The 27,618-nt window shown below is 47.4% G+C and overlaps 1 protein-coding gene across 1 annotated transcript in view; it reads right to left on the bottom strand.

Moving 5' to 3' along the window:
* The window catches only part of LOC137528740 (class I histocompatibility antigen, F10 alpha chain-like), a 233,156-nt gene extending 209,761 nt beyond the window's left edge, over window positions 1–23,395 (bottom strand). Inside the window, exon 1 of the mRNA XM_068250263.1 lies at window positions 23,253–23,395. Within this exon, the coding sequence (XP_068106364.1) occupies window positions 23,253–23,331 (79 nt within the window). The 5' untranslated portion in view covers window positions 23,332–23,395. The remainder of the gene's footprint in view (window positions 1–23,252) is intronic.
* Window positions 23,396–27,618: the final 4,223 nt, after the last annotated feature.

The following is a 27,618-nucleotide window of genomic DNA, read 5'->3' on the forward strand; positions in this document are numbered from 1 at the left end:
GGATCCTGGCGTAGGAGGCCGGGCTGTCCAGGTGCTCAGTGATGTATGCCATGCTGACATTGATGGCATCCTCCACGGATCTGTTTGCCCTATATGCAAATTGGAGCGGGTCTAGAAGGGCGTCCGTGGACCCCTTCAGGTGGGCAAGGACCAACCGCTCGAGGAGCTTCATGATGTTAGAGGTTAGGGCCACTGGTCGGAAGTTATTGTGCTCGGTACTGCCTGGTTTTTTTGGAACTGGTACAATTATAGACCTCTTTAGGCAGGAGGGGACTGTACCGTCAGATAGTGACTGCCTGAACAGGGAGGTGAGCGCAGGGGCTAGCTGATCGGCGCAGGTTCGCAGGCAAGTAGACGACACACCGTCCGGGCCGGAAGATTTCCTGGGGTTCAGCTTCTGGAGGTGCCGGAGTACAGCCGATTCCAGAACAACGCTAGGAGCCAGGGCGCCGAGTTCGCCAGAGGGAGGGGTCGATGCTGGATGACCCGCGGGCTGGTTGTGGTGTTGCTCAAACCTACAGTAGAACTCATTGAGCTCCTCCGCCAGTCGTTGGCTAGGGGTCGCCGATTGGGATGCTGGTTTGAAATTCGTGGCTGCTCTCAGGCCTTTCCATACCTCCCGTGTGTTGGTAGACTGGAGGCAGAGCCCCAGCTTCTCGGCATAGGCCCTCTTTGCCGCTCGCAATTCTTTTTTCAGAGTGAGCCTGGCCTCTCTGAATTCCTCTGGAGAGCCAGACCTGTGCGCTTCCTCTTTGCGTTTCCGAAGTCGGCGAAGCTTGTCGTTGAACCACGGCTTGTTGTTGGGGTAGACTCTGAAGGACTTGGATGGAATACATGCATCTTCACAGAAGCTAATGTAGGAGGTGATATTCTCAGCCCATTCATCAAGGGTGGGTGCCTCCAGAGTTCCCCAGTCGGTGGTTTCAAAGCAAGCTTGGAGCTCCAGTTTGGCATCTGCTGTCCACTTTTTAATAGTTTTGGTGACGGGCTTTGATCTCTCCAGGAGCCTCCTGTAGGTGGGGATCAGGTGTATTGTGTTGTGGTCAGAGTTCCCCAGGGGGGCTCCTTGGATGGCCTTATAAGCGTTCTTGTGGACCGTGTAACAGTGGTCCAGGGTGTTACAGTTCCTGGTAGGGCAGGTGATGTGCTGCTTGTAGAAGGGCCTCACGTACCGAAGGTTTGCCTTATTGAAGTCGCCCAGGATGATGAAAAGGGCCTCAGGGAGGGCTGTTTCCCACCGCGAGATACAGTCGTTGAGTACTTGCAGGGCAGTCTTTGTGCATGCGTCAGGGGGAATGTAGACCCCAATGAGGACAAGGGAGGAGAACTCCCTCGGGGAGTACCGAGGCCTGCATTTTATGGCAAGGAGTTCAACATCTGGGGTGCAGGCCTTGTGGAGAGTGGTGGTGTTGGAGCACCAGGAGGTGTTTATGTAAAAGCAGATACCTCCGCCTCTCGTTTTCCCTGAGAGGGCTGCATCACGGTCTGCTCTTTGGAGGTCGTAGCCAGGTACCTGTAGGGAGTTGTCAGGGATGCTGTCGCACAGCCAGGTCTCGGTAAAACAGAGAACAGGGGTGTTCTTGCTGATCTGGGGTTTGCTGCCGAGTAGGAGGAGCAGCTCATCCAGTTTGTTGGGGAGTGAGCAGACGTTTGCTAGTAGGATGGCAGGGACAGGGGAGCTAAGGCCTTTCCTTTTGAGTCGGACCTGGGCCCCCGCCCTCCTTCCTGTGTGGCAGCGTTTGCTAGGTACATGCCTTTTGTCTTGTTGTTGCAGCCGCAGCGCAGCCAGAAAAATTAGGCATGTACACGCACCAGAAAAATTATTATTATGTTTGGTAGTAGCCGCTGCTAGCAGCAGCGGCCATAAAAATTCAGAAATCCACCTGATGTCCTGGACCCTGTTGGTGGTGGCGGAGAAGGCAGTCAAGCGGCCTGCAGGCAGAGATGCTGTGTGGGGACTGACTTAGTCTTGGGGCAGGCAGTCACACGGCGTGTAGGAAGAGATGCTGTGTGTGGGGACTGACTTAGTCTTCGGGCAGGCAGTAGCCCTCCGGGATCCATGCCTCATTCATTTTGATAAAGGTTATGTACTGAACAATTTTTTGACTTGACTGCTGGTGGTTTAACCTCCCTGGCGGTTTAATTATTTTGCCAGGGAGGCTGCGGGAGGGTTTTTTTTAAATTAAAAAAAAAATATTTCATGCAGCCAACTGAAAGTTGGCTGCATGAAAGCCCACTAGAGGGCGCTCCGGAGGCGTACTTTCGATCGCCTCCGGCAATCGAAAGTAACAAGATAGGCCGCAATGAGCGGCCTATCTTGTTTCGCTTTCCTCGTCGCCATGGCGACGAGCGGAGTGACGTCATGGACGTCAGTCGACGTCCTGACGTCAGAGCCGCCCGATCCAGCCCCTAGCGCCGGCCGGAACTGTTTGTTCCGGCTGCGCTGGGCTCGGGCGGCTGGGGGGACCCTCTTTCGCCGCTGCACGCGGCGGATCGCCGCGGAGCGGCGGCGATCGGGCAGCACACGCGGCTGGCAAAGTGCCGGCTGCGTGTGCTGCTTTTTGCAGAACGCAAATCGGCCCAGCAGGGCCTGAGCGGCGACCTCCGGCGGCATACCCCGAGCTCAGCTCGGGATTACCGCCAAGGAGGATAATACAATGTGCAGTTACACAGGTGCAGTGAAAAAGTGTGCAGTGACTGCTGGTATACAATGTGCAGTCACACAGGTGCAGTGAAAAGGTATGCAGTGACTGCTGGTGGTATAATACAATGTGCAGTTACACAAGTGCAGGGAAAAGGTATGCACTGACTGCTGCTATAATACAATTGTGTAGTCACACAGGTGCACGGAAAAGGTATGCCGTGACTGCTGCTATATTACAATTGTGCAGTCACACAGGTGCAGGGAAAAGGCATACAGTGACTGTTGCTATAATATAATTGTGCAGTCACACAGGTGCAGGGAAAAAGGTATGCACTGACTGCTGGTGGTATAATATAATGTGCAGTTACACAAGTGCAGGGAAAAAGTATGCAGTGACTGCTGCTATAATACAATTGTGCAGTCACACAGGTGCAGGGAAAAGGTATGCAGTGACTGCTGCTAAAATACAATTGTTCAGTCACACAGGTGCAGGGAAAAGGTATGCCGTGACTGCTGCTATAATACAATTGTGCAGTCACACAGGTGCAGGGAAAGGGTATGCACTGACTGGTGGTGGTATTGTATAATACAAAGTGCAGTCACACAGGCAGTGAAAGGTGGAAACAGGAAAAAAGGGCGCAGGCAGCTAGTGGACAAAAAGGGCGCTGCCATTCACTCCCAAAATAAATAGCGTTTAATGGGCGTCGAGCAGGAAAAAAGGGCGCCGGAGATAAATAATGTTAATAAAAATACTAAACATATTTATCCTATTTAACTAACTAAAAACTCCAAGAAAACTGCCAATCTAGGCCAACACCTGATTAGGGGTCAAAAAACAGCTCTACACATATGTGATGCAAGAGTAAATACAACTTTATTTCACAATCCAAGTAAAACAAATATTAAAATCAATTAAAATCTCCCAATTTAAATCAATAGTAATTGATATTCCGGCCCATAGACAAAGATATTTAAATAATTCATAATAATCAGAAAATTTATGGGGAAGGCCAAAAAAGTGCCTAATTCAAAAGTGTCAAGTGCAAAGTGCCTAGTGCCAAATAGATACACATTACTATGCCAATATACACTGTGCAAAAAGAAGAGGATCATATATCCATAGACATATTCCTAAACACGTGATTCATGCTCCAAATTCATATTGGAAAATATATATAAATAAATAAATGAAGGAAGATACATGTTTTAGTTAGTATTTAACTAACTAAAACATTATTTAAAGTTTTATCCCTTACTGTTTGTAAAACATTATTATTCACAAAATAAAGCGATCAGTACGTAACGTAAGTTGCAGGTTTAGGCACCACCAGGGGGGTCTTAGGGTTAGGCACCACCAGGGGGGGTCTTAGGGTTAGGCACCACCAGGGGGGTCTTGGGTTTAGGCACCACCAGGGGGGGTCTTAGGGTTAGGCACCACCAGGGGGGTCTTAGGTTTAGGCACCAACAGGGGGGTCTTAGGGTTTAGGCATCACCAGGGGGGTCTTAGGTTTAGGCACCACCAGGGGGGTCTAGGGGTTAGGGATAGGTACAGGGAGGGTTCTGTATGAGAGTAGGCTTAGGTATAGTTTTAGTAAAATTTTTGTAATACTTACTAATGTTTTACAACACTTATTACGAACGTACTTATATTTATATCATCGTTATAAACAATATTTTCACATTTTATAATAAGAACAAACAATAAATGAAGGTTATTCACAATAATATACAATTATAACAATTAAACATATATTATCTTTTTTTATAAACGTAATTGTAAGTTTCACTTTTGAAACAGGGAAGATTAACGTTTTTACAATTGCCGATTTCATAAACATTATTTAATGATTTATAAATTTGAAAAACATTATTTGTAAACGAAATATAGCGCAATATTTCAGGGCTATGGAGTCGGTCCGAAAATCCACCGACTCCGACTCCTCAGTTTAGGATTCCACCGACTCCGACTCCACGACTCCGACTCCTCTAATTTGCATATTACAATTTTGTTGATTAAAAGTATGTAACATGAAATTCTTCTCTTAACTGCCAACGCTTAGGAATTTTACAAGACAACTGAAGTGAGAAGGATATGTAGACTACTATATTTATTCCCTTTTTAGACTAAAACTAGTCCTTGGTAAGAGTACTTGTAAAAGGTACAAACCGGAACAAAGAACATCTATCAGGCCCTAGGCAATGTAAGTGTGGGTACATGTAAGAATGATGTGCAGGTACTCTGCAGGGGAATGAGGAGATTGTAAACAGACAACACCTCTGTGTTCAATGTGCACAGCATTCTCAGTGGATTCCCTGCAGCTCTGTGGGGAGTGCATATGTAGAGTATAGTACTACTTTGTAACAAAGTAAACCTGAGACTGATGAAATTAAAGTTTTATACATACCTGGGGCTTCCTCCAGCCGCCTTCAGGATAATCAGTCCCTCGTTGTCCTCCTCCACCACCTGGATCTTCTGCTATGAGTCCAGGTACTTGAGCCAGTCGGGCGTAGTGCGCATGCATACACTCCACCGCCGGGAGCGTACTACACCTGTGCAGCACTATTGCGCAGGTGCAGAATGTTCCTGGCTGTGAGAGCGGCATGCGGCCGGACTGCGCTGACTGGCTGAATTACCAGGACTCCTAGCAGAAGATCCGGGTGGTGGAGGACAGCGAGGGACTGATTAGCCTGAAGGGGGCTGGAGGAAGCCCCAGGTATGTATAAAACTTTACTTTTCATCCGTCTCAGGTACCCTTTAATTTGTAGTCACCAAACCAAATTTTAATAACATATCAAATTATTTGATTTCATCAGCAAAGGGAGTGCATACATTTGCATAAATCAGCATCAATGCGGAATTATTTCCATCTCGTTGACCATCTCTATTAGTGACACGGCTACACATCAGGCTTTATTCTTACAGCATAGATGTTATTTAGTATATATGTTACGGCCAAAACCAGAAATCGGCCAATTCTAGAATTGGCCGGCCGTTTCTAGAACTGGCCGATTTGATGTCGGCCAAAGTCCAAAATGCTGGGAATTTCTGACATTGGCCGGCCAGTTCTAGAAACGGCCAAAGTGAGTCGGCCAAAGTCCAAAATGCTGGGGGTTTCTGACATTGGCTGGCCAGTTTGCAAAGTGGCCAAAGTCCAAAATGTACAAGTCCCGAGTCCTTTTCGACAGCACAAAAGGCACTCAGAACTTCGTCTCTGCTCTGAAAGATACAAAATAGCATAATATAAGCGCTTTTCTGAACGCTTGATTAGCGCTTTCTGAGCAATTTTTTAAAATATCTCCCATGCACTTTCACTTAAATTGCAGTAAAAATTGCCACGATTGCGTACGTTTTTACGTGTATGTGGCAATTTTTTTACCGCAATGTTAATGAGTGAATGGGAACGATTTTTTAAAAAAGTGCTCACAACGCGCTAATCAATCGCAAGCGCTCAGAAAAGTGCTTATAGTGTGTCTGAGCCCTTAAAGAAAAACTTTCTTTATTATAATAAAATTTCTTTGTTACAGCGGATAATCTGCAGTGTGTCTACTTCCTGCTGTCATGGAGGCAGACATATTATCCTGTGTTTACATTCCTGAGCCGACCCAGCTGAGACATCAAATCTTAATGGTGATTAGTCACAGTCAGATGACGAGGAGGAATTAGACAGACTAAACTCTAAATACATACAGGGTGAGGGTGGATTTCTCTATGTTTTCCGTTTGTCCTGTGCAAGAGTTCAGGTCCGCAGCTGAAGAGGTAAGGCAGAGGGTGAAGAAAGCAGACAGGAGGCAGAGATGCAGTGTCAGGGAAACAAATGCGCCGGAGAGTGGGGTGCTCATCAGAACATCGCCGGGGAAGAACCTGGGAAGATGAAAGCCAGGGAGCTGGAGACGGAGATCGCAGGGGAACAGCCCGGGAAGACGGAAGCCGGCTGGTCAAATAGCAGGAGAGAATGAGCGAACAGCCAGACAGCGGGGAGCTGGGGAGCCGGACGGCAAGGGAGACAGCGGGGAGCCGGACAGCGGGGAGCCGAACAGGAGCCAAACAGCCAGGGAGACAGCGGGGAGCTGGGGAGCCGGACGGCAAGGGAGACAGCGGGGAGTCGGACAGCGGGGAGCCGAACAGGAGCCAAACAGCCAGGGAGACAACGGGGAGCCAAACAGCCAGGGAGACAGCGGGGAGCCGAACAGGAGCCAAACAGCCAGGGAGACAGCGGGGAGCCAAACAGCCAGGAAGACAGCGGGGAGCCAAACAGGAGCCAAACAGCCAGGGAGACAACGGGGAGCCAAACAGCCAGGGAGACAGCGGGGAGCCGGACAGCGAGCAGACGTAAGGCAGGGGTGAAAGAAGGGGGAGGTGAGCTGACAGGAGGTGGCGGGGACTCAGAACTTCGGGACTTGGCCGGCCACATCTAGCCAGAATGCGTTCTGGCTGGCCAAAGTCTGCAAATAGCCTCCGTTCCGCAAACTGGCCGCTTCAGCCGGCCATTTCTAGCTTTGACCGGCCAGAACCCGAAGTGGCCAGACTTCGGGTTCTGGCCGTAACATATATAAGAGATTCCTGTGTACACATCATATATACAGTCACAATCAGATATGTATATCTGACCTTAAAAATACGGGGACTGCTTTATTGAAGCAGCACAAGTAACTAATTTTGATTGGTTTATTTCATTTTTGTGGACAAAGCACAGCTATTACTGTATATATACTGTATATATACATTATTTTTAATGACTATTATCTGAGAAATAGAACATTTTATCATATTTTCTATTTTAATTACAGTTACAAATTCATTAGGAGTCGGAGTCGGTGCATTTTTTCCTGACTCCGACTCCAGGCACCCAAAATTGGCCGACTCCACGACTCCGACTCCACAGCCCTACAATATTTTTATAAACGCTATTAATGATTAATTATTAATTCTCGTTTACACCCCGCGCCCTTTTTTCCCGACGCCCTTTTTGTACGTACGCGTGAAAGGTTTGCACTGAATGTGCTGGGCCTGGCACACTACAGCAATTAGCAAGGGCCAGCTGCGACAGACAGGGCTATATGCAGTGCCAGTGGCACACTCACAAAAAAAAACACATCAGAAGAACATTAGCTCTCAAAAGAACTGTTTGGGGTGCTTTTCATCAACAAATATCAGCAAGGCGCAAGCTAACAGACCTCCTAACTATCGCTTTCCCTATCTCTCTCTCTCTAATACAGCAGCACACAGAGTGAGAACATGACTGACGCTGCTGCCTTTTATAAGGGGGGAGGGGGGCTCCAGGAGGGAGTGCAGCATGATTGGCTGCCATGTGTCTGCTGACTGTGATGTAGAGGGTCAAAGTTTAGCCCAATGATGTAGTATAGGGGGCGGGTCGAACTCGCTAAGTGTTCACGGTTCACCGCCAACTCGAACCAGCTAAGTTTGCGCGAACAAGTTCTCCGGCGAACCGTTTGGGCCATCTCTACTCAAAACTAACTTTTTCCGTCAAGCATATGCTCTACTTTAGGCCAGTTCACTTGTTGACCTCTGGCCAAGTTGTACTTCTTACCACATAACCTCAAACACATTTCCTCTAGGTATGAATATCATATACTACCCCTCCTCTTGTTTCCCCCCATTCCTTTAGATTGTAAGCCCGCAAGGGCAGGGCTCTCTCACCCTTTTGTGTTTTGGATTTTGTTACACATTTATTCACATTAATTATGTCACAGTTATTAGTTCTGTACTTTGTACTGATTGTGGGCTTGATTCACAAAGCTGTGATTGTTCTTATCATGGTCGCCCCAGCGCTTTGCGCGTGCTATAACGCACGTAACGTTTTTCACATGCAAATTTGCGGTTTCATGCAGAAACAGACATGATTTTGCAAGCAGAAAACGTTACGTGCACTATAACGCTAGCGCGACCGTGATAAGAGTTATCACGGTTTTGTGAAGCAAGCCCCCTGTGTTTTGTACGCTGGTGTATACTATTGTGTGGATTATTTTGTACCCAATGTTTGTTTCTTACTTTGTTGGAGCTTTATAATTAAATAATAATAAATAGCCAAAGGTACCCTCCAGTATTAGATAGTCCCAGGTAGCCCCCCCCCCCCCCCCCAGTATAGGTAGCCAAAAGGGCCCACAGTATTATACAGAATCCCCCAGTATAGGTAGCCAAAAGGGCCCGCAGTATTATACAGAATCCCCCAGTATAGGTAGCCAGTATAAATCCCCCTCATGCTTTTGCAACTGTCCATGTGAACCGGCCCTAGTGATATGTACAAACACAGAATTCCTGTCGCAGAGATTGGTTGTCAATGTGTCTACGCTCAATATTAATGATTTTTGAACAGCTGAATTAAATTTTTTGTGGCAATTCGATGAAACATCGAATTGCTGCTCTAATGGCTGATCTGATGATGATGAGGTTATCCATTCAGTTGTATCCGACTCTTGGTGATTCTAGGAGTTAGCTCTCTCCATGCTGTCTGATCTTGTACCATTTCTCAACAACTACCGAGAACAAACAAGCTTTTAGAAGCCTCATGATCCTTGAAAAAATATATAATGCTTTATTGGTCGCAAAAATCACAGTGCATCAAAATTTAAAAGCAATTAAAACCTTGGAGACCCCGGGGCGCCCCCACACAACTCCTCAAGTTCAAGCGCACTCTAGCTGGAAGTGAGCTATATATTTTGTATTATAGGCTTTGCAGAGCAACAGTGGAGTCACTTTGATATGCACCAGTTGGTTCAATTGCCCTGATGCTGTAATGGATAACAATAGTGCAGAGGCATGTATGTGTAATAATTGCTCTGTGTTACTGGCAGTATGGCTATGAAGAGTTGTGTGGGGGCGCCCCGGGGTCTCCAAGGCTTTAATTGGTTTTACATTTTGATGCACTGTGGTTTTTGTGACCAATAAAGCATTATATATTTTTTCAAGGATTATGAGGCTTCTAAAAGCTTTTTTGTTCTCTGTACTTGTTTAAGCTTGGTGCTTAAATTTGACGCCCATTTACAGCGGTTATATACAGGAGCTAAAAGCTCCGGACATTATTGACCGGCTAGATCCTGTTGGGTGAGGACGGTTTTTGTTATTCTTGTACCATTTCTGTCATTTAATCCTGTGTCAGCTTTGATGCTGTCAAGCCAACGCATTCTCTTGTTGGCTTTTGCCACTGATCAGTCCTAGCATAGGTCTTTCTCTAAGGAATTTAATCGCATCACGTGGCCGAAATATGTGAGTCGGAGTCTGGTGATCTTGCCTTCCAGTGATTTACATGTTGGTTAATTTATCAGATGTTATTCTCAGTATGCACTGAACAAAAGCCCCTATCTGAAATCATGAAATTCGTTATGGGATGCTTTTAATTAATTGAATATTTGACAAAAAGATTGAATCACAAGAGAACTAAAGACCAAGATAGGACCCTTAATGCAACCCCAGAAGGATTAAAATAATGATGTCCAAAAATGTGAAGGAGATCTGGAGGGAGATTGAGAAGGTACTGAATTATTGCAAATATCGTTTGTTTTAAGAAAGCAAATTTAGATTTAGATTTTTTTTTTGTAAGCATGAGCCCCCTTTGAGCCCATTGCTGTATCCCAGTAGTTCTGGGTCACCGTGAGACTCATGGCTATTTGTACCTTTCTGTCATTTGCAGTGTCTCAACTACGAGGTCACTGGAATTAAGTGCACTAAAAGTCGATAGTTTTCTGCAGATAGTAGCAGCCAGGATTTTACTGGAAAGACACTCCCTATGGCTATATTGGGAGTCTAGGCAACAGGCAATCTAGGGAATGCCATAAAATCATGGCTGGATTTACCCTAAGGCCTACAGGCGCCTGATGATGGAAAAGCGGCTCACTCCCCTACCTGAGCGCCTCCCTCCCTCCTTCCCCATGCAGAGTCCTGATGAGTGTAAATGAGAGGTTGCTCACAGTACTCACCCTGCTCTCCGCATTCCACTGACATCTCCCTTCAGTCAGGGGCACTTCTATCTACTTAAAAAAAACCTGTATTAAGAAAACCCCTGGGAGGTACTTACCTCGGAGAGGGGGGAAACCTCTTGATCCAAACGAGGCTTCCCCATCCTCCTCCATCCCTCCGTTACCTGCCCAGGTCCCCGAAGTGCGGCGATCTAAATATTTACCTTCCATGATCCTGCACAGAAGCACTAGCCACTCTTCCTTCAGGTTAAGGTGGACCTAGACGAACCTGATCGATATGCTCTATTGCGCAGGCACAAGTCCTTTGTGCCTGCATGGTAGAGTGGATACGATTGGGCTCAGCTATTTCCGACTGGCCCGAATGAAGAACCGCTACTGCGCCTGTGCTGGATCCCAGAGAGGTAAATAAATCAAGCCTTGTTAGGCTTGTCGGGGGAGGATTGGGGGAGGATTCGAAGGAGCCAGCGCTGGATTGCCTGCCGCTACAGGGATGGTAAGTACCCCCCAGGCAACTTTTTTTTTTAATACAGAGTCTCTTTAATACTGAGGTTCCTCTATCTACCTAATACTTGGGGGCACCTCTAGCTAATTAATATCGAGGGCACTTCTGGCTACCTAATACTAAGGGGGTATACCTAACAGTGGTGCTCGGATGTAGGTCGTGAACATGACTTTCCATGATTTCACGACCATTTTTACGCTATCCGCCACGGGTATTCATCGCCGTGGATCAATTTTCAATCACTAAAATCCGCTTTGGCAGACCGTGAATGCGTACATTTGAATGCATTCACGCTCGTGAAAAATGGCGCAGAAGCGGTGGTTAGCGGAAATGCGTCGAAATGGGCAGAAGTGACTTCCCTGGGCCAATCAGAGGGCCCCAGCCAGGCCCTATCAACCAATCATAGGAGGGTAGGATATGCCCTCCCCTCCTGTATATAAAGCTGCGGCCATCATAAAAAGCTCTGTCCTTGCTAGACTCTGGTACTGAGAGGATCATCTCCAGGCCATTGTTGCTTCAGCAAGTGCATTTTTGTGTGAAATACCTAGCGTTTTTACTGCTAATAGTGCTTTTATACTGTACTTGTATTCAGTTAGCTAGCCAGTGAGTCATTGCTGAAGTTAGTTGTAGTCAGAGTGTACTGGTGATTAGTGTGTTTAGTGCAGGCAGGCAGGTTCAGAGTGATTGTACATTTGGCAGTGATTCATAAGCAACATGTCTGGCAGGGTTCGTGGGGGTGTCACGAAAGGGAGTTCCATTGCCTCAGCCACTTCTGGGACTGCTCCACGGCCAGGGAGAGGACGCCCTGCTGTACGGGGTCATGGTGCAGCAGAAAGGGCAGCACAGCCAAGGCCGAGTCAGTCGACGCTGTTATCACAATATGCTGTGAGCAGCACTCCAAGCAGCAGCAGCCAACACCCCACGCTTGCTGTGACATCCACCCCAGCAGACAGTGGTCAGCAGCCCTCCCAGGACGACAGCGTTCTGTCCCTCAGTCCGGCATCTGGGAACATATTGATGGCTGAAGCTTAGGACATACTGGGGACTGATATGGAGGAGATTGAGCTCAGGCCAGCATCACAACTCTTATTGGAGGATGTCGAAGAAGAGGGGTCTGTGTCTGGGGATGTTGGGGTGGCAGAGGTGGTGGGGGGGGTCAGGAGAAGAGTTCTATGATGATGAACGGGACCATCTGTATGTGCCTCAGACCCCGGAAAACATGTTGTATCGTGTGTTTAGGTACTAAAGTCTGCATTCCCACTGCCCGGGTCCACGGACGCATCTAATTTTTTGGGCAGCACTATCAAACTGTGGTACTACCAGTGAGTTGCCATGGTCCTTCTGTGCTGCCGAACTGACCCTCCGCTTTGTCCTCCTGACTCAGTCGCAACTACACTCTGCGTTCACACTGCCCGGGTCACCGGACGCATTTAATTTTTTGGGCAGCACTATCAAACTGTGGTACTACCAGTGAGTTGCCATGGTCCTTCTGTGCTGCCGAACTGACCCTCCGCTTTGTCCTCCTGACTCAGTCGCAACTACACTCTGCGTTCACACTGCCCGGGTCACCGGACGCATCTAATTTTTTGGGCAGCACTATCAAACTGTGGTACTACCAGTGAGTTGCCATGGTCCTTCTGTGCTGCCGAACTGACCCTCCGCTTTGTCCTCCTGACTCAGTCGCAACTACACTCTGCATTCACACTGCCCGGGTGCACTGACAACTCTGCTGTCATGTCATTGATAATTTCTGGAAAAAAAAAATTACAAAAACCTCTCTGGGTCTTTTTGGTGTCACCCACTCATCCTCCTCCAGTGGTACCATCACCTCCAAGTGCCATTGGGACTCACCTTCACCTCTGTGATTGCTTAACATGTATTTCCCTGTTTATAACCACTTATTAACAATAATAGCCCCATTTAAAGTGTTGATTTCACTTTAAAATCCATTTTCTCAAAAACAAAAAATTATTTTTGAAATTTTTTTGGTTTAAGTTGTAGCCCCTTATCACCTTGATAATCCATGCAATGTGGGGGATTGTAGCATGTATGGGGGCTTAGCTATTAACGTTAAAAGAACCTCATGTTAAACCTCACAAAGTCCTGCAACTTCCACCTTTGTAACATCTGTAAGTTTCGCCCTTTCCTGACCTCTGCCACCACCAAACTCCTCATCCATGCCCTCATAATTTCCCGCCTTCACTACTGCAATGCCCTGCTGTCTGGTCTCCTTATGACCCGAACAGCCCCACTGCAGTCCATCATGAATGCGGCAGCCAGAATTATCCACTCCTCCCATCGCTCCACTAGGGCGGATCCCCTCCTTGAATCCCTCCACTGGCTTCCTATCCAGTCCAGAATCAGATTCAAGATACTGTGTCTGACCTACAAATCTGTCCACAAAACCTGTCCAACCTACATTTCCGATCTTACTCAGAGGTACACACCTAGCCGCTCACTCCGCTCTTCCAATGAACTTCGCCTAACCGCCCCCCGCATCACCCAGTCCCATGCACGCCTCCAGGACTTCTCAAGAGCTGCTCCAACACTATGGAACTCCCTACCTCCACCCATTAGAGCAGCCCCCTCCTTCAACATCTTCAAGAAAGCCCTTAAAACTCACCTTTTCAGCTTTCACCCCCCCCCCCCCCAAGTGCTCTAAACCCACAGCTGAATTCTGGTCCCCTACCTTTACTGTACACCCATATTATGGATCTGAGTGAACCTAACGTGCCTAATCTCCATGCTCCCCTCCAGTGACTGACTAAGCATTACCTTGTACTCATACTGTGCTGCATGATCTGGTCTTTCTTGTATTCATGTATTGTCATATTGCTGTATGTCACCCCTAAATATTGTCTGTAACCTAAACTAATGTCCAGCGCTGCGTAATATGTTGACGCTTTATAAGTACAATAAATAAATAAATAAAAAAGAAAATCCGGATCCGATCCGGCCGTGATTGTGTCATTCATGACCGAAAATCCGCGTCGTGGCGTGGACGCGTATCAAAATCCGGAACCAATCACCCAGGAGGCGGATTTTTTTTGGCAACGGCCATGGTTGCCGAATTCGTGGATCGGGACATCCAAGCACCACTAATACCTAATAATGAGTAGCAGGGTGTGCTGTGATTGGCCCCAATGGCGAGCTGTGGTCCCGCCCTCAAGACTATCGGCTCCAATGAACTAAATGGAGCAGCGGGCATATCAAATTCAGCCTGCATGAGAGAGTAGACAGTAAAGGCAACATTCTGTTTCATGGAGGTACCTTTGTCTGTGCTGTGGATAGCGCGGCAGCTGGGGGGACAGGGGACCCAGATGAGGACACGGGGACAGAGGAACATGCGGGGGACAGAGCAGGACACAGATAAGAACACAGGCGGACAGAGGAGGACACGGGGACAGAGGAGAACATAGATGAGGACATAGGGGGAAAGTTTGGGGCCAATTGCAGCACAGACACATCCCTAGCCTAGAGGGTAGCAACACGTCTGTTATAGAAAGGGAGAGAGGGATGACATGCAGGGTGCAATGAAGACCAACACAGGGGTGTAGCTAGAAATCATGGGGGGCCCCATAGCAAAGCTTTTTGATTGATTTTCCCCCCTCCCCCTTAAAAAATTATGCAATGCATTTGTGCCTCAGGTAGCACCCAGTATAGGGATCTGGTGATACCCCCTGAGGCCCCAAGGTATAGGTAGCCAGATTGGCCCCCCCAAATACAGATTGCCCCCTAAGTATAGGTAGTCAGATTACCCACTCAAACATAGGTCGCCCCTCCCTCAATGTGCAGCGTATCAGCAGCAGAGCCCTGGAAAGAAGAGACATACCTCTCAGGGTTCCAACAATAATCTACTTTCCTCCTAGCGTTAGAGTCTCTATGATTACAGCGCCCTCTCTTGTCATGTAACTTATGTGACAAGAGAGAGCGCTGTAGTCACACAGACTAACACTAGAGGCTCGATTCAGTAAACCGTGCTAAGTGTTAGCACGCCTGTGAAAAGCCCTATATCACGCCTAAAGTTAGTTTAGGCATGATAAATTCACATCTAAAGACTTTAGGCGTGATAACTAGGGTGCTAATTGGGTTAGCACCCTTTACTAAATTCAAATCGCGCACAAAGTCCCTTGCGCAAAACTTTGCACGCGCACCGTGAAAACAGCGCACCAGATGCGCCTATAAGGTTGCATTGGGTGCGACCTTAACATCGCACCTTGTGACGTTAAAGTTGCACCCAATGCGACCTTATAGGTGCATCAACGCACCATTTTCGTCGCACGCGATGCGACATTTCGCGCACACCGCGCTGTGCGCACGCAAAGTTTTCAGTGTGGGACTTTGTGCGCGATGTAAATTTAGTAAACAGTGCTAACCCAGTTAGCACCCTAGTTATCACGCCCAAAGTCTTTAGGCGTGCTAACTGGGTTAGCACCGTTTTTTGAATCGAGCCCTAGGAGTAAAGCAAATCATTGGTGGAGTCCTGGAGAGGTATCTCTCTTCCTTTCAGCACTCTGCAATTCAGGGGACCCCCTGAACACTTACCGAGACCACCGGACCCCCTTGACTATGGGCCCCAAAACAGCCGCTCCTATACACATGCTAAGGCCCACATCAGCTTAGTTTAATATAGTCTTGGTACATTGCTTAATTCTGCACTAACTTTAACCAGCAAGTTCCATTGAGCATACTAAAAACACCCATTGACGCAAAGTACAAAAAAAAAAAAAAACCCAGTAAGGTCCCATTTCCATTCACCCTCTGCTCTCAGCTTCTGATGTCCTTGCGTGTTGTACACCGCGCTTATGGAACCTTGACTGTAAGGACATCAAAGAGTGCATAGAATGTACTTTCTAATGCGCTGCGATTCCCTGCTGAATCACAGCGCATGGTTGCACGCATTTTGGGGCAACTGAGCCCGCGAACCGTGATACTGAATGGGATTGCAAGCGCCGCTCCAGGGGTAACCACATGCAACGCAGAGCCACGATGTATAGTGGAAACAAGTCCTTACAGATGCTGAAAAACGGACAGAAGCAGACACACCTGCTAGGTGGGCTCAGGCTCTATTTAATTGGTTTAATAAAACCTGTAAAATGCTTTAGCAGAACTCTCCAACTCAGTCCTGAAGTATCACCAACAGTTCATGTTTTATAAGAAACCACACACATTCACAGGTGGGGTAATTAGTGTCTCTTCCCTTCTATGTATTATGTGCTTTGAGTCCTATGGGAAAAAAGTGCTTTACAAATGTTATTGCATTGTTGTGTTGTACATACAGGAGACCTCCACTAAAAACTCTCTTCTCTCTGCACTACAGACTCTACTGTGGAGGAGGCGGACACTCTGTGCACAGGACAGTGTCTCTCACTGCTGATTGGCTGATCTCAGCTCTTTATCCAATAGGGAAATTAGCTCATTCTCGTCAGTAGTTGCCAAGGAGGAGAATCCTGTAGAGGTTGCAGACTCCTCAGGTGATATATACAGCTGGTAAAAGGAACACAAGCTGAGGGTTTGGGGGAATTCCAGACGCTGAGGAGAGATCACTGGAGGAAATTCACTGTAGAAACTAGAAAGCTTAGGGCTCTTTCACACCAGAGCCCTTTTTCTGCGTTTTAACGCAAAGTTGATACTTTGCGTTAACCAAGGTAAAATGAAAGTCCATAGACTTTCATTTTACCTTTCACACCCGACGCTGCGTTTCGGTGTTGCAGTTTAACGCACCAGGGTGCGTTGAACCGCCAGGAGCCGTCGAATTCCTGTCGGGTTAATTAATTACTACCGCCGCTAACCAGCGTTGCACCGCCGAATCCCAACAACACGCCACAGACTAGTTAACACGTGCAGGAAACGGCTCCAGCACGCATTGGCTAATGTGAAAGAGCCCTTAAGAAACTGAGACTTTATAAAAAAATTATCAAATAATCAATAAAAGAAACTAGTTTCTGGAACAAAGCTCTTTAGAAGGGCTGTGATATACTAAGGGGGAAAATCTATATTTTGTGATTTATTTGCGCTTTCTAGAAAAACGCAAGGGAAATAAAAGGTAATAGAAGACACAAGGAATGCTTTATACTGTTGTGATCCGTTTTTGCCTAATAGCAAACATCCTGCACGCTGCATTAGCTCTGTGCATCTCCTTGTATCCCTAGCCGCAAATGTAAAAATCACAAAACACAATTGCAGCAAAATAGCATTGTAAAATCGCATTGCATTTGGGTTTACCAATTTGCAGTGTAAAAAAAGCCCTAATGTGTATGTTATTTGGGCTGCTAAACGTGTGTAGACACAAGGTCATACAGATGTGCCCCTCGGCTACAGCCAAGCTATTGGGAGAGGAGGAGGCGGAGGACGGATCTCGATGGCACAATGCATGACAGAGGGGCTTCCTGCAGGTGGGGTGAGTAGAGATGAGTGTAATGACTTAATTACGATTTCGCAAAATTATATATAATTATAATTATATAATTAGTGTAATTACGATTATGGCCGTAAGTACATAATCGTAATGAAGAAGGATTTCGCGAAATTCCACGTAAGCGTAATTTTCGCGTGATTTTCGCATTACAGTGGGTAATTGCGTTTGCCTTGCATGCAACTGTTTGTAAGCGTAGTTACATAACATAATTTCGCAATAGTTCATATTACCGTAAGCGTTAATTTTCGCGTAGTTTTCGCGTTACGGAATGCTGAGTTGTTTTTCGAGACAAGTTGTACTGTCTACATGTGCTATTTCGCATATAAAATTCGCCATGTAGTGATATTTCGCATCTAAATTCGCCATGCAGACGAAAACGCGAAAAAAATAAGCTAAATTTCGCGAAAATTAAGCAAACCCTTTGGCGAAAATTCGCGAGCAACCCTGCTAACAAGTAATTACGAAATTCGCGAAATTACGAAGAAATGCGAAATTACGTTATGGTTTAACGCGAAATTACGTTATGGTGTAACGCGAAATTACGTTATGAACGAAACGCGAAATTACGCGTTGAAAATTACGCTTACGATATTTTCCATTACGATTTTAATGGCAATTACGCTACCATAATTTCGCATCGTAATAGCAAATTTCGCATGTGTAATTATAGTAACGCGAAATTTCGAAAATTTCGGCTCAACACTAGGGGTGAGGAGGGGAACAATGTGTTCAGCTGTTGCTGTCACTTAAGATCTGGTATGCAGCAGTGGCGTACCTACCATAGGGCTGCAGGTGCTCAAAGCACCGGGTGTAGCCATGGCTAGGGATGCCGCTGTGGTGCTCAGTCTTCTTCCACTTGGGACATTTTGTCATAATTTGGACAACATTCGGGAAAATAGCAGCAGACAGTGCAGGGGACTGTACTACTTCCTGCACTAGATGTAGCACCCCTCCTCTTTCCTATCCCGTGGGCAATGTATCTCCTTGCTCTCTACACAAAGCCTGCAGTGAGTGCATATGCAGAGCAGCAGGGTGAGTAGAGAGAATGATTGCTGTACTGCACAGCAATAAAGGCCGAAAGTGCACACACAGCAGTGTGCACAGACGTCATGGCCGAGGCTGTCCCAGGCATGCGCAGTCAGGAAACAATGGGAAGTGTGTGTGCCCAGGACTCTCCTGGAAATAGCTGCTATACAGCTGTGCAGGAGAGAGTACAGAGAGGGTGCAGAGATGGGCATGGCCAGGGGTGGACATACGGCCGTGCCACCGCACGAGGACCCCTGAAGTTCCGTTGCTTCAGGGGCCCATTAAGTATTGCTGGTTTTTATTTTATTTTTTTTTATTTATTTTTTTTCCCCTTGGGGGCCCCGATTCCTATCCCCCCCCCTTCCCTCACCTCGGAGCCCCCCCTCATGCGGTGGAAGAGCGGAAAATATAGGAAGTCTCCGGCGTTCCAGCAGGCACTAGAGGTTCAGCCGCCTGGTCTACACTGTCTCCTCCTCTGTTTATCGCTCGCTACTAAAACAGGAAGTAGCGAGCGACATACAGAGGAGAGGAGACAGCATAGATCAGGTGGCTAAACCTCTAGCGCCTGCTGGAATGCCGGAGTCTTCCTAGATCTGCCGCTCTCCCGCCGCGCATACCGGGAGGGGGGCCCCCCGAGGTGAGGGAGGGAGGATTGGAGTTGGGCCCCCCACCCCCACCAGGCTAGCTACCTATTAGCCACCCACCAGGCTACCTACCTACTCACTCACTCACTCACCCACTAGGCTACCTACCTACCCACCAGGCTACCTACCTAGCCAAAAGGCTACCTACCTACCCACCCCTCCCACCAGGCTACCTACCTACCCACCAGGCTACCTACCTACCTCCCACCAGGCTACCTACCTACCCACCAGGCTACCTTCCTACCCACCCACCAGGCTACCTACCCACCAGGCTACCTACTTACCCACCAGGCTACCTACCCACCAGGCTACCTACCTACCAACCCACCCGGCTACCTACCTACCTACCCACCCGGCTACCTACCTACCCACCCACCAGGCTACCTACCTACCCACCCATGGGAGCTGTGCGCCGGACGGAGGCTGGGACAGGAGGTCTGCTGCTGCAGGTGAGTAAATGTTTTTTGTTTGTTTTTTTATATATGAGCAGGTGTATGTTATGGGCAGGTCTGCCACATGATTGCATGTATTTTCTGGGCAAATCTGCCGATATGATTGCATGTATTTTCTGGGCAGGTCTGCCACATGATTGCATGTATTTTCTGGGCAAATCTGCCGACATGATTGCACGTATTTTCTGGGCAAATCTGCCGACATGATTGCACGTATTTTCTGGGCAAATCTACCGACATGATTGAACGTATTTTCTGGGCAAATCTGCTCACATTATGTCTATTTTCTTGAGAAAACCTGCACAATGTGAATTTTCTGGGGAAAGGGTCACCAAAACTTGGGCCCACTGTCTTTGCATTGCACTTTTACAGGGAACCTGAGGTGAGAATAATATTGAGGCTGCCATATTTATCTCCTTTTAAGAAATACCAGTTGCCTGGCTGCCGTGCTGGTCCGCTGCCTCTTATTCTTTCAACCATAGACCCTGAACAAGCATGCAGCAGGTCGGGGGTTTCTGACAATATTGTCAGAACTGACGAGATTAGCTGCATGCTTGTTTCTGGTGTAATTCAGTTTATTACTGCAGCCAAATAGATCAGCAGGGCTGCCAGGCAACTAGTATTGTTTAAAAGGAAATAAATATGGCAGCCTCCATATCACTCTCACCCCGGGTTCACGTTAAATTACAGTTAGCTCCACCCTCATCTGGTCATTGCCACGCCCATTTTTTTTCAAATTACAGACCCACTAGTCCAAAAATAATGAAGGTTCTAGCTTCTGGGAACCAATAGCTTGGTGTCCATGGGAACCTCTGGTGCCCCTGGAGGACGACGACTCATAGAAAGCCCCCACCCCAACGAGAAATCCTACAGTATGAGGGATCCTCAGTATAATGTAGCCAATTTCTCTTCTAAGAGAAGCATAATTTGACAAAAGAAAAAAAAGACCCCCTGGGAGATACTTACCTCAGGAAGGGGAAGCCTCTGGATCTTAATGAGGCTTCCCCCATCCTCCTAAGACTCAGGGATCCAGTGCCAGCAGTCCCAGACAATACAGCCGACAAGGATGTAGGCTGCGGCAATATTTACCTACCGCGATCCAGCGCAGTAGCGTCTTTACGATCGGGCTCAGACAAAAACAGCTGAACGTGATCGGGTCAGCTCTACTGCACAGACGCGAGTTGCCTGCCCAGTAGAACGGACCCAATCAGGCTCGGCTATTTCTGCTGGAGCCCAAGGGGAAGCTGGTACTGCACCTGCGCAGGATCCCCAATGTAAATATTGCTGTGTGTTGCTGATTGGGGGAGACAGCACTGGAACAACAAGGCACAGGAGAAGGGGTAAGCTTCATTAGGATCCAGAGGCTTCCCCGTCAAGACGCAAGTACCCCCAGAGGAACCTTTTTTTTCTTTAAAGGTTTACTTTAACAAATGGGGTAATTAGTGTCTCTTTCGATTTCCAAAACACGCATTATCGGTGAGCCTTGAAGACAGGATTGGGCATACCGCCAAACTTTATGAGGTAGGAAAGAAGCACATCTTAAGACACACCCCAGCCACAACTCTAGACACTCCCCCGTCACACCCTGGTCATGCATACCATAAAGAATCCGTAAGCAAAAGTTGTAGTTTTACAATTCATACCGCACTGGTCCCTTCCATTATTAGTAGGTTTCCTTAATAACATTTGGAAATAAGAAATGCATCAATTTAATCACCTGAGCGGTCTGGACGAGCTCAGCTCGTCCAACACTGCCAGAGGCTGCCGCTCAGGCCCTGCTGGGCCGATTTTAATGAAATAAAAAGCAGCACACGCAGCCGGCACTTTGCCAGCCGCGTGTGCTGCCTGATCGCCGCTGCAGCGCGGCGATCCGCCGCGTGCAGCGGCGAAAGAGGGTCCCCCCAGCCGCCCGAGCCTAGCGTAGCCGGAACAAACAGTTCCGGCCAGCGCTAAGGGCTGGATCGGAGGCGGCTGACGTCAGGACGTCGGCTGACGTCCATAACGTCACTCCGCTCGTCGCCATGGCGACGAGGTAAGCGAAACACGGAAGGCCGCTTATTGCGGCCTTCCGTGTTACTTCTGGCCGCCGGAGGCGATCGGAAGAACGCCTCCGGAGCGCCCTCTAGTGGGCTTTCATGCAGCCAACTTTCAGTTGGCTGCATGGAATAGTTTTTTTTTTATTTAAAAAAAACCCTCCCGCAGCCACCCTGGCGATTTAATCAGAACGCCAGGGTGGTTAAGAGCCCCTTTTCCACTGGCTGTTTTGTCAATCGCTAAAGCACCGCAATTTACATGTAAATCGCGGTGCTTATTTTCCACTACCCCAATTTGTTTTTCACCAAATCACAATCGCCGGCCGGCTCAAATCTCGTCGTGATCGCGCTATGTTCCCTACGCCAAGGGTGCAAACGTGGATAGTGGAAAAAACAGCTTGCGCGATCACAAGCGCAGGTGATTTGCACTTGCAATCGAGCTTGCTAGTGGAACAGGGCCCTAAAGGATGGGAATAAAGTTTAGAGTCAAACACATTTTTCAGTAGAAAAATACAAAAATTTCACACAGATCTGTACATCAGTCCTGAAAGAGGAACTAATGAAGGAGATAGAGGGACAGAGGGATTTGTTTTTAAAGGGAAGGTTCAGAGTAATTAAAAATAAAAAACAAATCTACTTACCTCAAGCTTCCTCCAGCCCCTGGCAGCCGTCCTGTGCCCTCGCCAGCTCCAGTGGCTCCCTGTCCCCTCCGGTGCAGATGCCAAGCTCGCCAGGTTGGCATCTTCCTGCGCTCCAGCGTGCGGCTCACGGAGTCGTGCTGATGTCATCTGGGCTGTACTGCGCAGACACAAAACTACTACGCCTGCGCAGTACAGTCCACATGATGTCAGTGCAACTCTGAGAGCCGCTTGCGCAGGTGCAGTGGGCATCTAGCGCCGGAGGGGACCCCGGACCACCAACGGTGAGCGGAGCAGTGGCGAGGGCACAGGAACGCTGCAAGGGGCTGGAGGAAGAGGTCCTTGGATGTGTCCTTTCAGGCCTGGAACCCACTGAAATCAGCAAACGCAAAATGCAACCGCTAGCGTTTTGTCTGAGCGGTTTGCAAGCGGATTCATGCGCGTTTTTGGTCGTGTTTTGCAACATTGAATTTTTTTGCCCAGCGGGTGCGTAGCGTTTTGCGTTTTTATCCTGATTGGTCCTGTGAATTATTTTTCATTTTGTTACAGTGTGCTGAACCGCAAAACGCTAGCAAAACCGCTCAGTTTAGGTTTTGCTGAGCGTTTCCGCTAGCGTTTCAATACTTTACATTGAAGCGCTAACGCTCCCAAAATGCTGCACGTCCTGCGTTTGCGTTTCTGAGAAACGCAAACGCTCCTGTGGAAGTTGCCCCATCCATTAACATTAGCCCAGCGTTTTGGCAAACTGCTAGCGTATCGCAGTGCTGCCAAAAGCGCTCCTGTGGGTTCCAGCCCTCAAAGAGAGACTGTCCCACCGAAAGGGGGACAGTTGGGAGCTAAAGTTAGGGAACACAGCTTATGCCAGTCCTAAACTTTAAAAGTTGGATAGAAATATAAAGTAAATACATACATTAAATTAAATAAACAGGAAGCAGACAGTGTAAATCGAAATATACTCACCAGAGGAGACCCCCAGCACTGTCAGGGAGATCAGGGTGATCTGGAGCAGCCACATCTTCCCCCTTCCAATGTATAACATACAAGAGACCACCAACTATCAATGTACACCTCACTCTCTGCACTACAGACTCTACTGTGGAGGAGGCGGAGACTCTGTGCACAGGACAGCGTCTCTCACTGCTGATTGGCTGATCTCACTCCTTATCCAATAGAAACATAACTTCATCCTCATCAGCAGTTGCCAAGGAGAAGAATCCTGTAGAGGTTGCAGTCAGAGTCAGACTCCTCAGGTGATATATACAGCCAGTGACAGGAAAACAAGCTGAGGGTTTGGGGGAATTCCAGATGCTGAGGAGACATCCCTGAGGAGAATTCACTGGAGAAAGAGAAAGAAACCCAGACTTGATAAGAAAAAATGATTAAGTTATCAATAAAAGAAACTATAGTTTCTGGTGCAAAGCTCTGTAAGGCTTTGTTCACATCTAAAATCGTAAACACCAGCGATTTTAGATTTTTTTTGCACCTTTTTCCCCTCCCGGTGCTACACTGCACGCTATGATTTTGTACAAAGCACTTTTGTACGCGCTTTTGCAGAGCGATTCCGTTTTTTCACTTCGTGACGTCAGTCGGGAAGTGAACTCTTTCACCTGGGAATGAATAAATACAATGGGGCTTGATTCACAAAGCGGTGCTAACCTAGTTAGCACTCCTAAAGACTTTTGGGCGTGATAAGCATTGCACTAAGTAGGTTAGCACCGCTTTGAGGGAAAAACTTACGTGCAAAGTTTTGCGTGCAATGTCCGGTGAGCGCGAAACATCGAATAGGGTTTAATGGCGTTGCGCGCGTAAAAGTTTACACGCATAAAAGTTTACGCGCAAAACTTTGCACACGAGTTTATTTTATCACGCCTAAACTGAGTTTAGGCGTGATAATGGGCTTTTCACCAGCGTGCTAACAGTGAGCACGGCTTTGTTAATCAAGCCCCATGTATTTATTCATAAAAGTGCGATCGCAATCGTTGGATAAAGCGATTTGTAAGCGTTTTGCGCTTTTCCTATATCTTCCATTGTAGCAAAATCGCCCCCGAAATGGTACATGCAGCACTTTGCTGAGCGGAAAGCAGACGAAACGCTCAGATATGAACCATCCCATAAGGAATCATTGCACTAGCGATTTCAGGGAGTTTTTAAAATCTCAGGCTCTAAAAAAAAAAAAACGCCCTAGGTGTGAATAAGCCCTAAAAGGGCTGTTTTATACTGAAGGGGAAAAGCTACGTTTTATGATCCATTCACGTTTTCTAGAAAACACAAGGGGAAAAAAAGTAATAGAAACTGCAGGGACGCCTTTATAAAGGTGTAAACAATTTGTTATCCGATTTTGCCTGACTAACGTCCTGCGTACTGTATTAGCTCTGCGTATCTCCTTGTATCCCTAGCATCCAGTAAAAATCACAAAACACAACTGCAGCAAAATCGCATTGTAATTCCTGGTACACACAATGGCTATCATTCATAAAGCGTTCCCGCATGCGGAAATGCTAAAAACAGCCGACTTTACCGAACACTGAGCAAAATGTCAATTCATAAAGGCTGTTTCCGCATGCGAAGCTGACATTTCCGAGCAGAGCGATAAATTACCGCATTGTGCAGTGATTCTATGCGGAAATGTAACAAAATGTAAATTCATAAAACTTTACGCAGGCGGTATGCGGACGGGGATTACCGCTCCCCTGGATGTAGCGATAGGCATGCGGAGTACATGTAAGTGAATGGGACAGACCTCCCAAGCAGCAGAGAGAACACCTCTCGGAGAGACTCGGCCAGCTTCGCCTGTTTCCGCATGTCTCCCGACAGCTTACCGCCTGCCTACAGCGGGATATCTCCGCACTCCTATCGCAACTAGAAACATTTTTATGAATGACCACCCAGAAGGCTGAAATACCGACATCGGTGTTTCCCCGCACGGATTTACTTTACCGACAGCACTTTTATGAATGATAGCCAATGAGATTTTCTGGCTAGAACTAGAGCTAAACTGGTACGAGGGTTGTGTTTCTATTGAAAAACACATGGTGGCAGATATCTGTGTTTTTCTGGGAAATGTATTGATTTAGATAACATAGCCTGTGACACCTGTATGAGCTGCCATGTCCATGCCCAGCATTTCCTGGCCATCAATTAAAGGGGAACTGAAGTAAGAGGTATACGGAGGCTGCCATATTTATTTCCTTTTAATCAATACCAGTTGCCTGGCAGCCCTGCTGGTCTATTTCTCTGCAGTAGTATCTGAATAACACCAGAAACAAGCATGCAGCTAGTCTTGTCAGATCTGACTTTAAAGTCTGAAACACCTGATCTGCTGCATGCTTGTTCAGGGGCTATGGCTAATAGTATTAGAGGCAGAGGATCAGCAGGGCTGCCAGGCAACTGGTATTACTTAAAAGGAAATAAACATGGCAGCCTCCATATACCTCTCTCTTCAGTTGTCCTTTAACCCCTATGTGCCCCCTGTTGCCTCTTCTGTCCCAGAAATTCCTGGTAACCAGTGTGATGCTTATGAAAGGTGCCAGGTCTGCTTGGCTTATGAGGACATTTGTCCCCTATCCTCTGCTCTAAAACCGAAGGTGGGTAAGTAATTAAACTGAGGGAGAAGGCTGGCATAGTGGGTGATTAGTGTGACCGGGATCAGAGGGGGATGTATGGAGAAGCCACTTCCTCAACCACTGAAGACAGAATGCAAAATATCACAGGCTAGAAGTAAATAGGACTTTCTCGCGTAATGCAAACTGTCATATTACTGGAAATCCAATATATTTGTGATGTCTGCATTTAAAAAAGCTGATATGCACTACTTTTTTTGCATTCGGCGTACGAGTCGCAAATAATGTATTTAATTGGGAACACGAATGTACTGCATTTTTAGTTATGCCTTTTTCGTGTAAGTTTTTATGTACCGTATTTTTCGGAATATAAGACGCACTTTTTCTTCCCCAAAACTAGGGGGAAAAAGTAGGTGCGTCTTATATTCTAAAGGTACGGTATTTGGGCCCCAAAACATACTTACCGGTTCCTGCAGCCGCGATCCTGTCCTCCTCCGTCTGACTGCCGCCATCCAAGGGTCATCCGAGGGTCCCAGCTGTGGTCATCTGAAGGTCCCAGCCATCCCATCCAGAATCCCGGCTCTTCAGTGTCCCAGTCGCCAGATCGTCTTCACTGCAGACAGCAGCCATGCGGTAATCACGCGCTGCTGCCTCGCCGACATCCTCCATGGTGACGGCGTCCTCTTCCTAGTTACGGTGCCCCCTTCTGTGTGACGAGCGGCGCATGTGCGCCGGGTCACGCATGACTTCAGGCGCACGTGCGCCGGGGTCACGCATGACGTCAGGCGCACATGCGCTGCTCGTCACACAGAAGGGGGAACCGTAACTAGGAAGAGGACGCCGTTACCATGGAGGATGTCGGCGAGGCAGCAGCGCGTGATTACCGCATGGCTGCTGTCTGCAGTGAAGACGATCTGGCGACTGGGACACTGAAGAGCCGGGATTCTGGATGGGATGGCTGGGACCCTCAGATGACCACAGTTGGGACCCTCAGTTGACCCTTGGAAGTCGGCAGTCAGGCGGAGGAGGACAGGATCACGGCAGCAGGATCAGGTGAGATGCTGCAGGGGCAAAGTGTAGTGTAGTTTGTGTTGGGTGCAGGATTTAGTTAGTGTAGTGTAGTTTGGGTTGGCTGCAGGGGTTAGTTAGTGAAGTGTAGTGTAGTAGTGTAGTGTAGTTTGGGTTTCTACAGGGGTTACTTAGTGAAGTGTAGTGTAGTTTGGGTTGGCTGCAGGGGTTAGTTCGTGTAGTGTAGTGTAGTGTAGTTGGTGGGGGCAGCAGGGGTAAGTGAAGTGTAGTGTAGCAGGATTTAGTGTAGATGAGCAGTTCAGCTTAGATAGAGACAGTTTTGGGGGGTTTAAAGGTCCATAAGACACCCCTGCAACATAGACGCACCTAGGTTTAGTTTTTTTTTTTTTCCTGATTTTTGCCTTCTAAATCTAGGTGCGTCTTATATGCCGGAGCGTCTTATATTCCGCAAAATACGGTAAATTATGTCTGATGATGTGTTTCCTGTATCCTGACTCATGAATGTGGATGAAACAAAAAACAAATACTACAAAAACATAAATTATCCACAGGCGCATGTATAAAAATGCAAATGCTTAAAGAGACACTGAAGCGAAAAAAAAAATGATGATATTATGATTTGTATGTGTAGTACAGCTAAGAAATGAAACATTAAGATCAGATACATCAGTCTAATTGTTTCCAGTACAGGAAGAGTTAAGGCAGCCATACACTGGTCGATGTGCCATCAGATCGAC

The sequence above is a fragment of the Hyperolius riggenbachi genome, chromosome 8 (genome assembly GCF_040937935.1).
Source record: "Hyperolius riggenbachi isolate aHypRig1 chromosome 8, aHypRig1.pri, whole genome shotgun sequence".
Lineage (NCBI taxonomy): Eukaryota > Metazoa > Chordata > Amphibia > Anura > Hyperoliidae > Hyperolius > Hyperolius riggenbachi.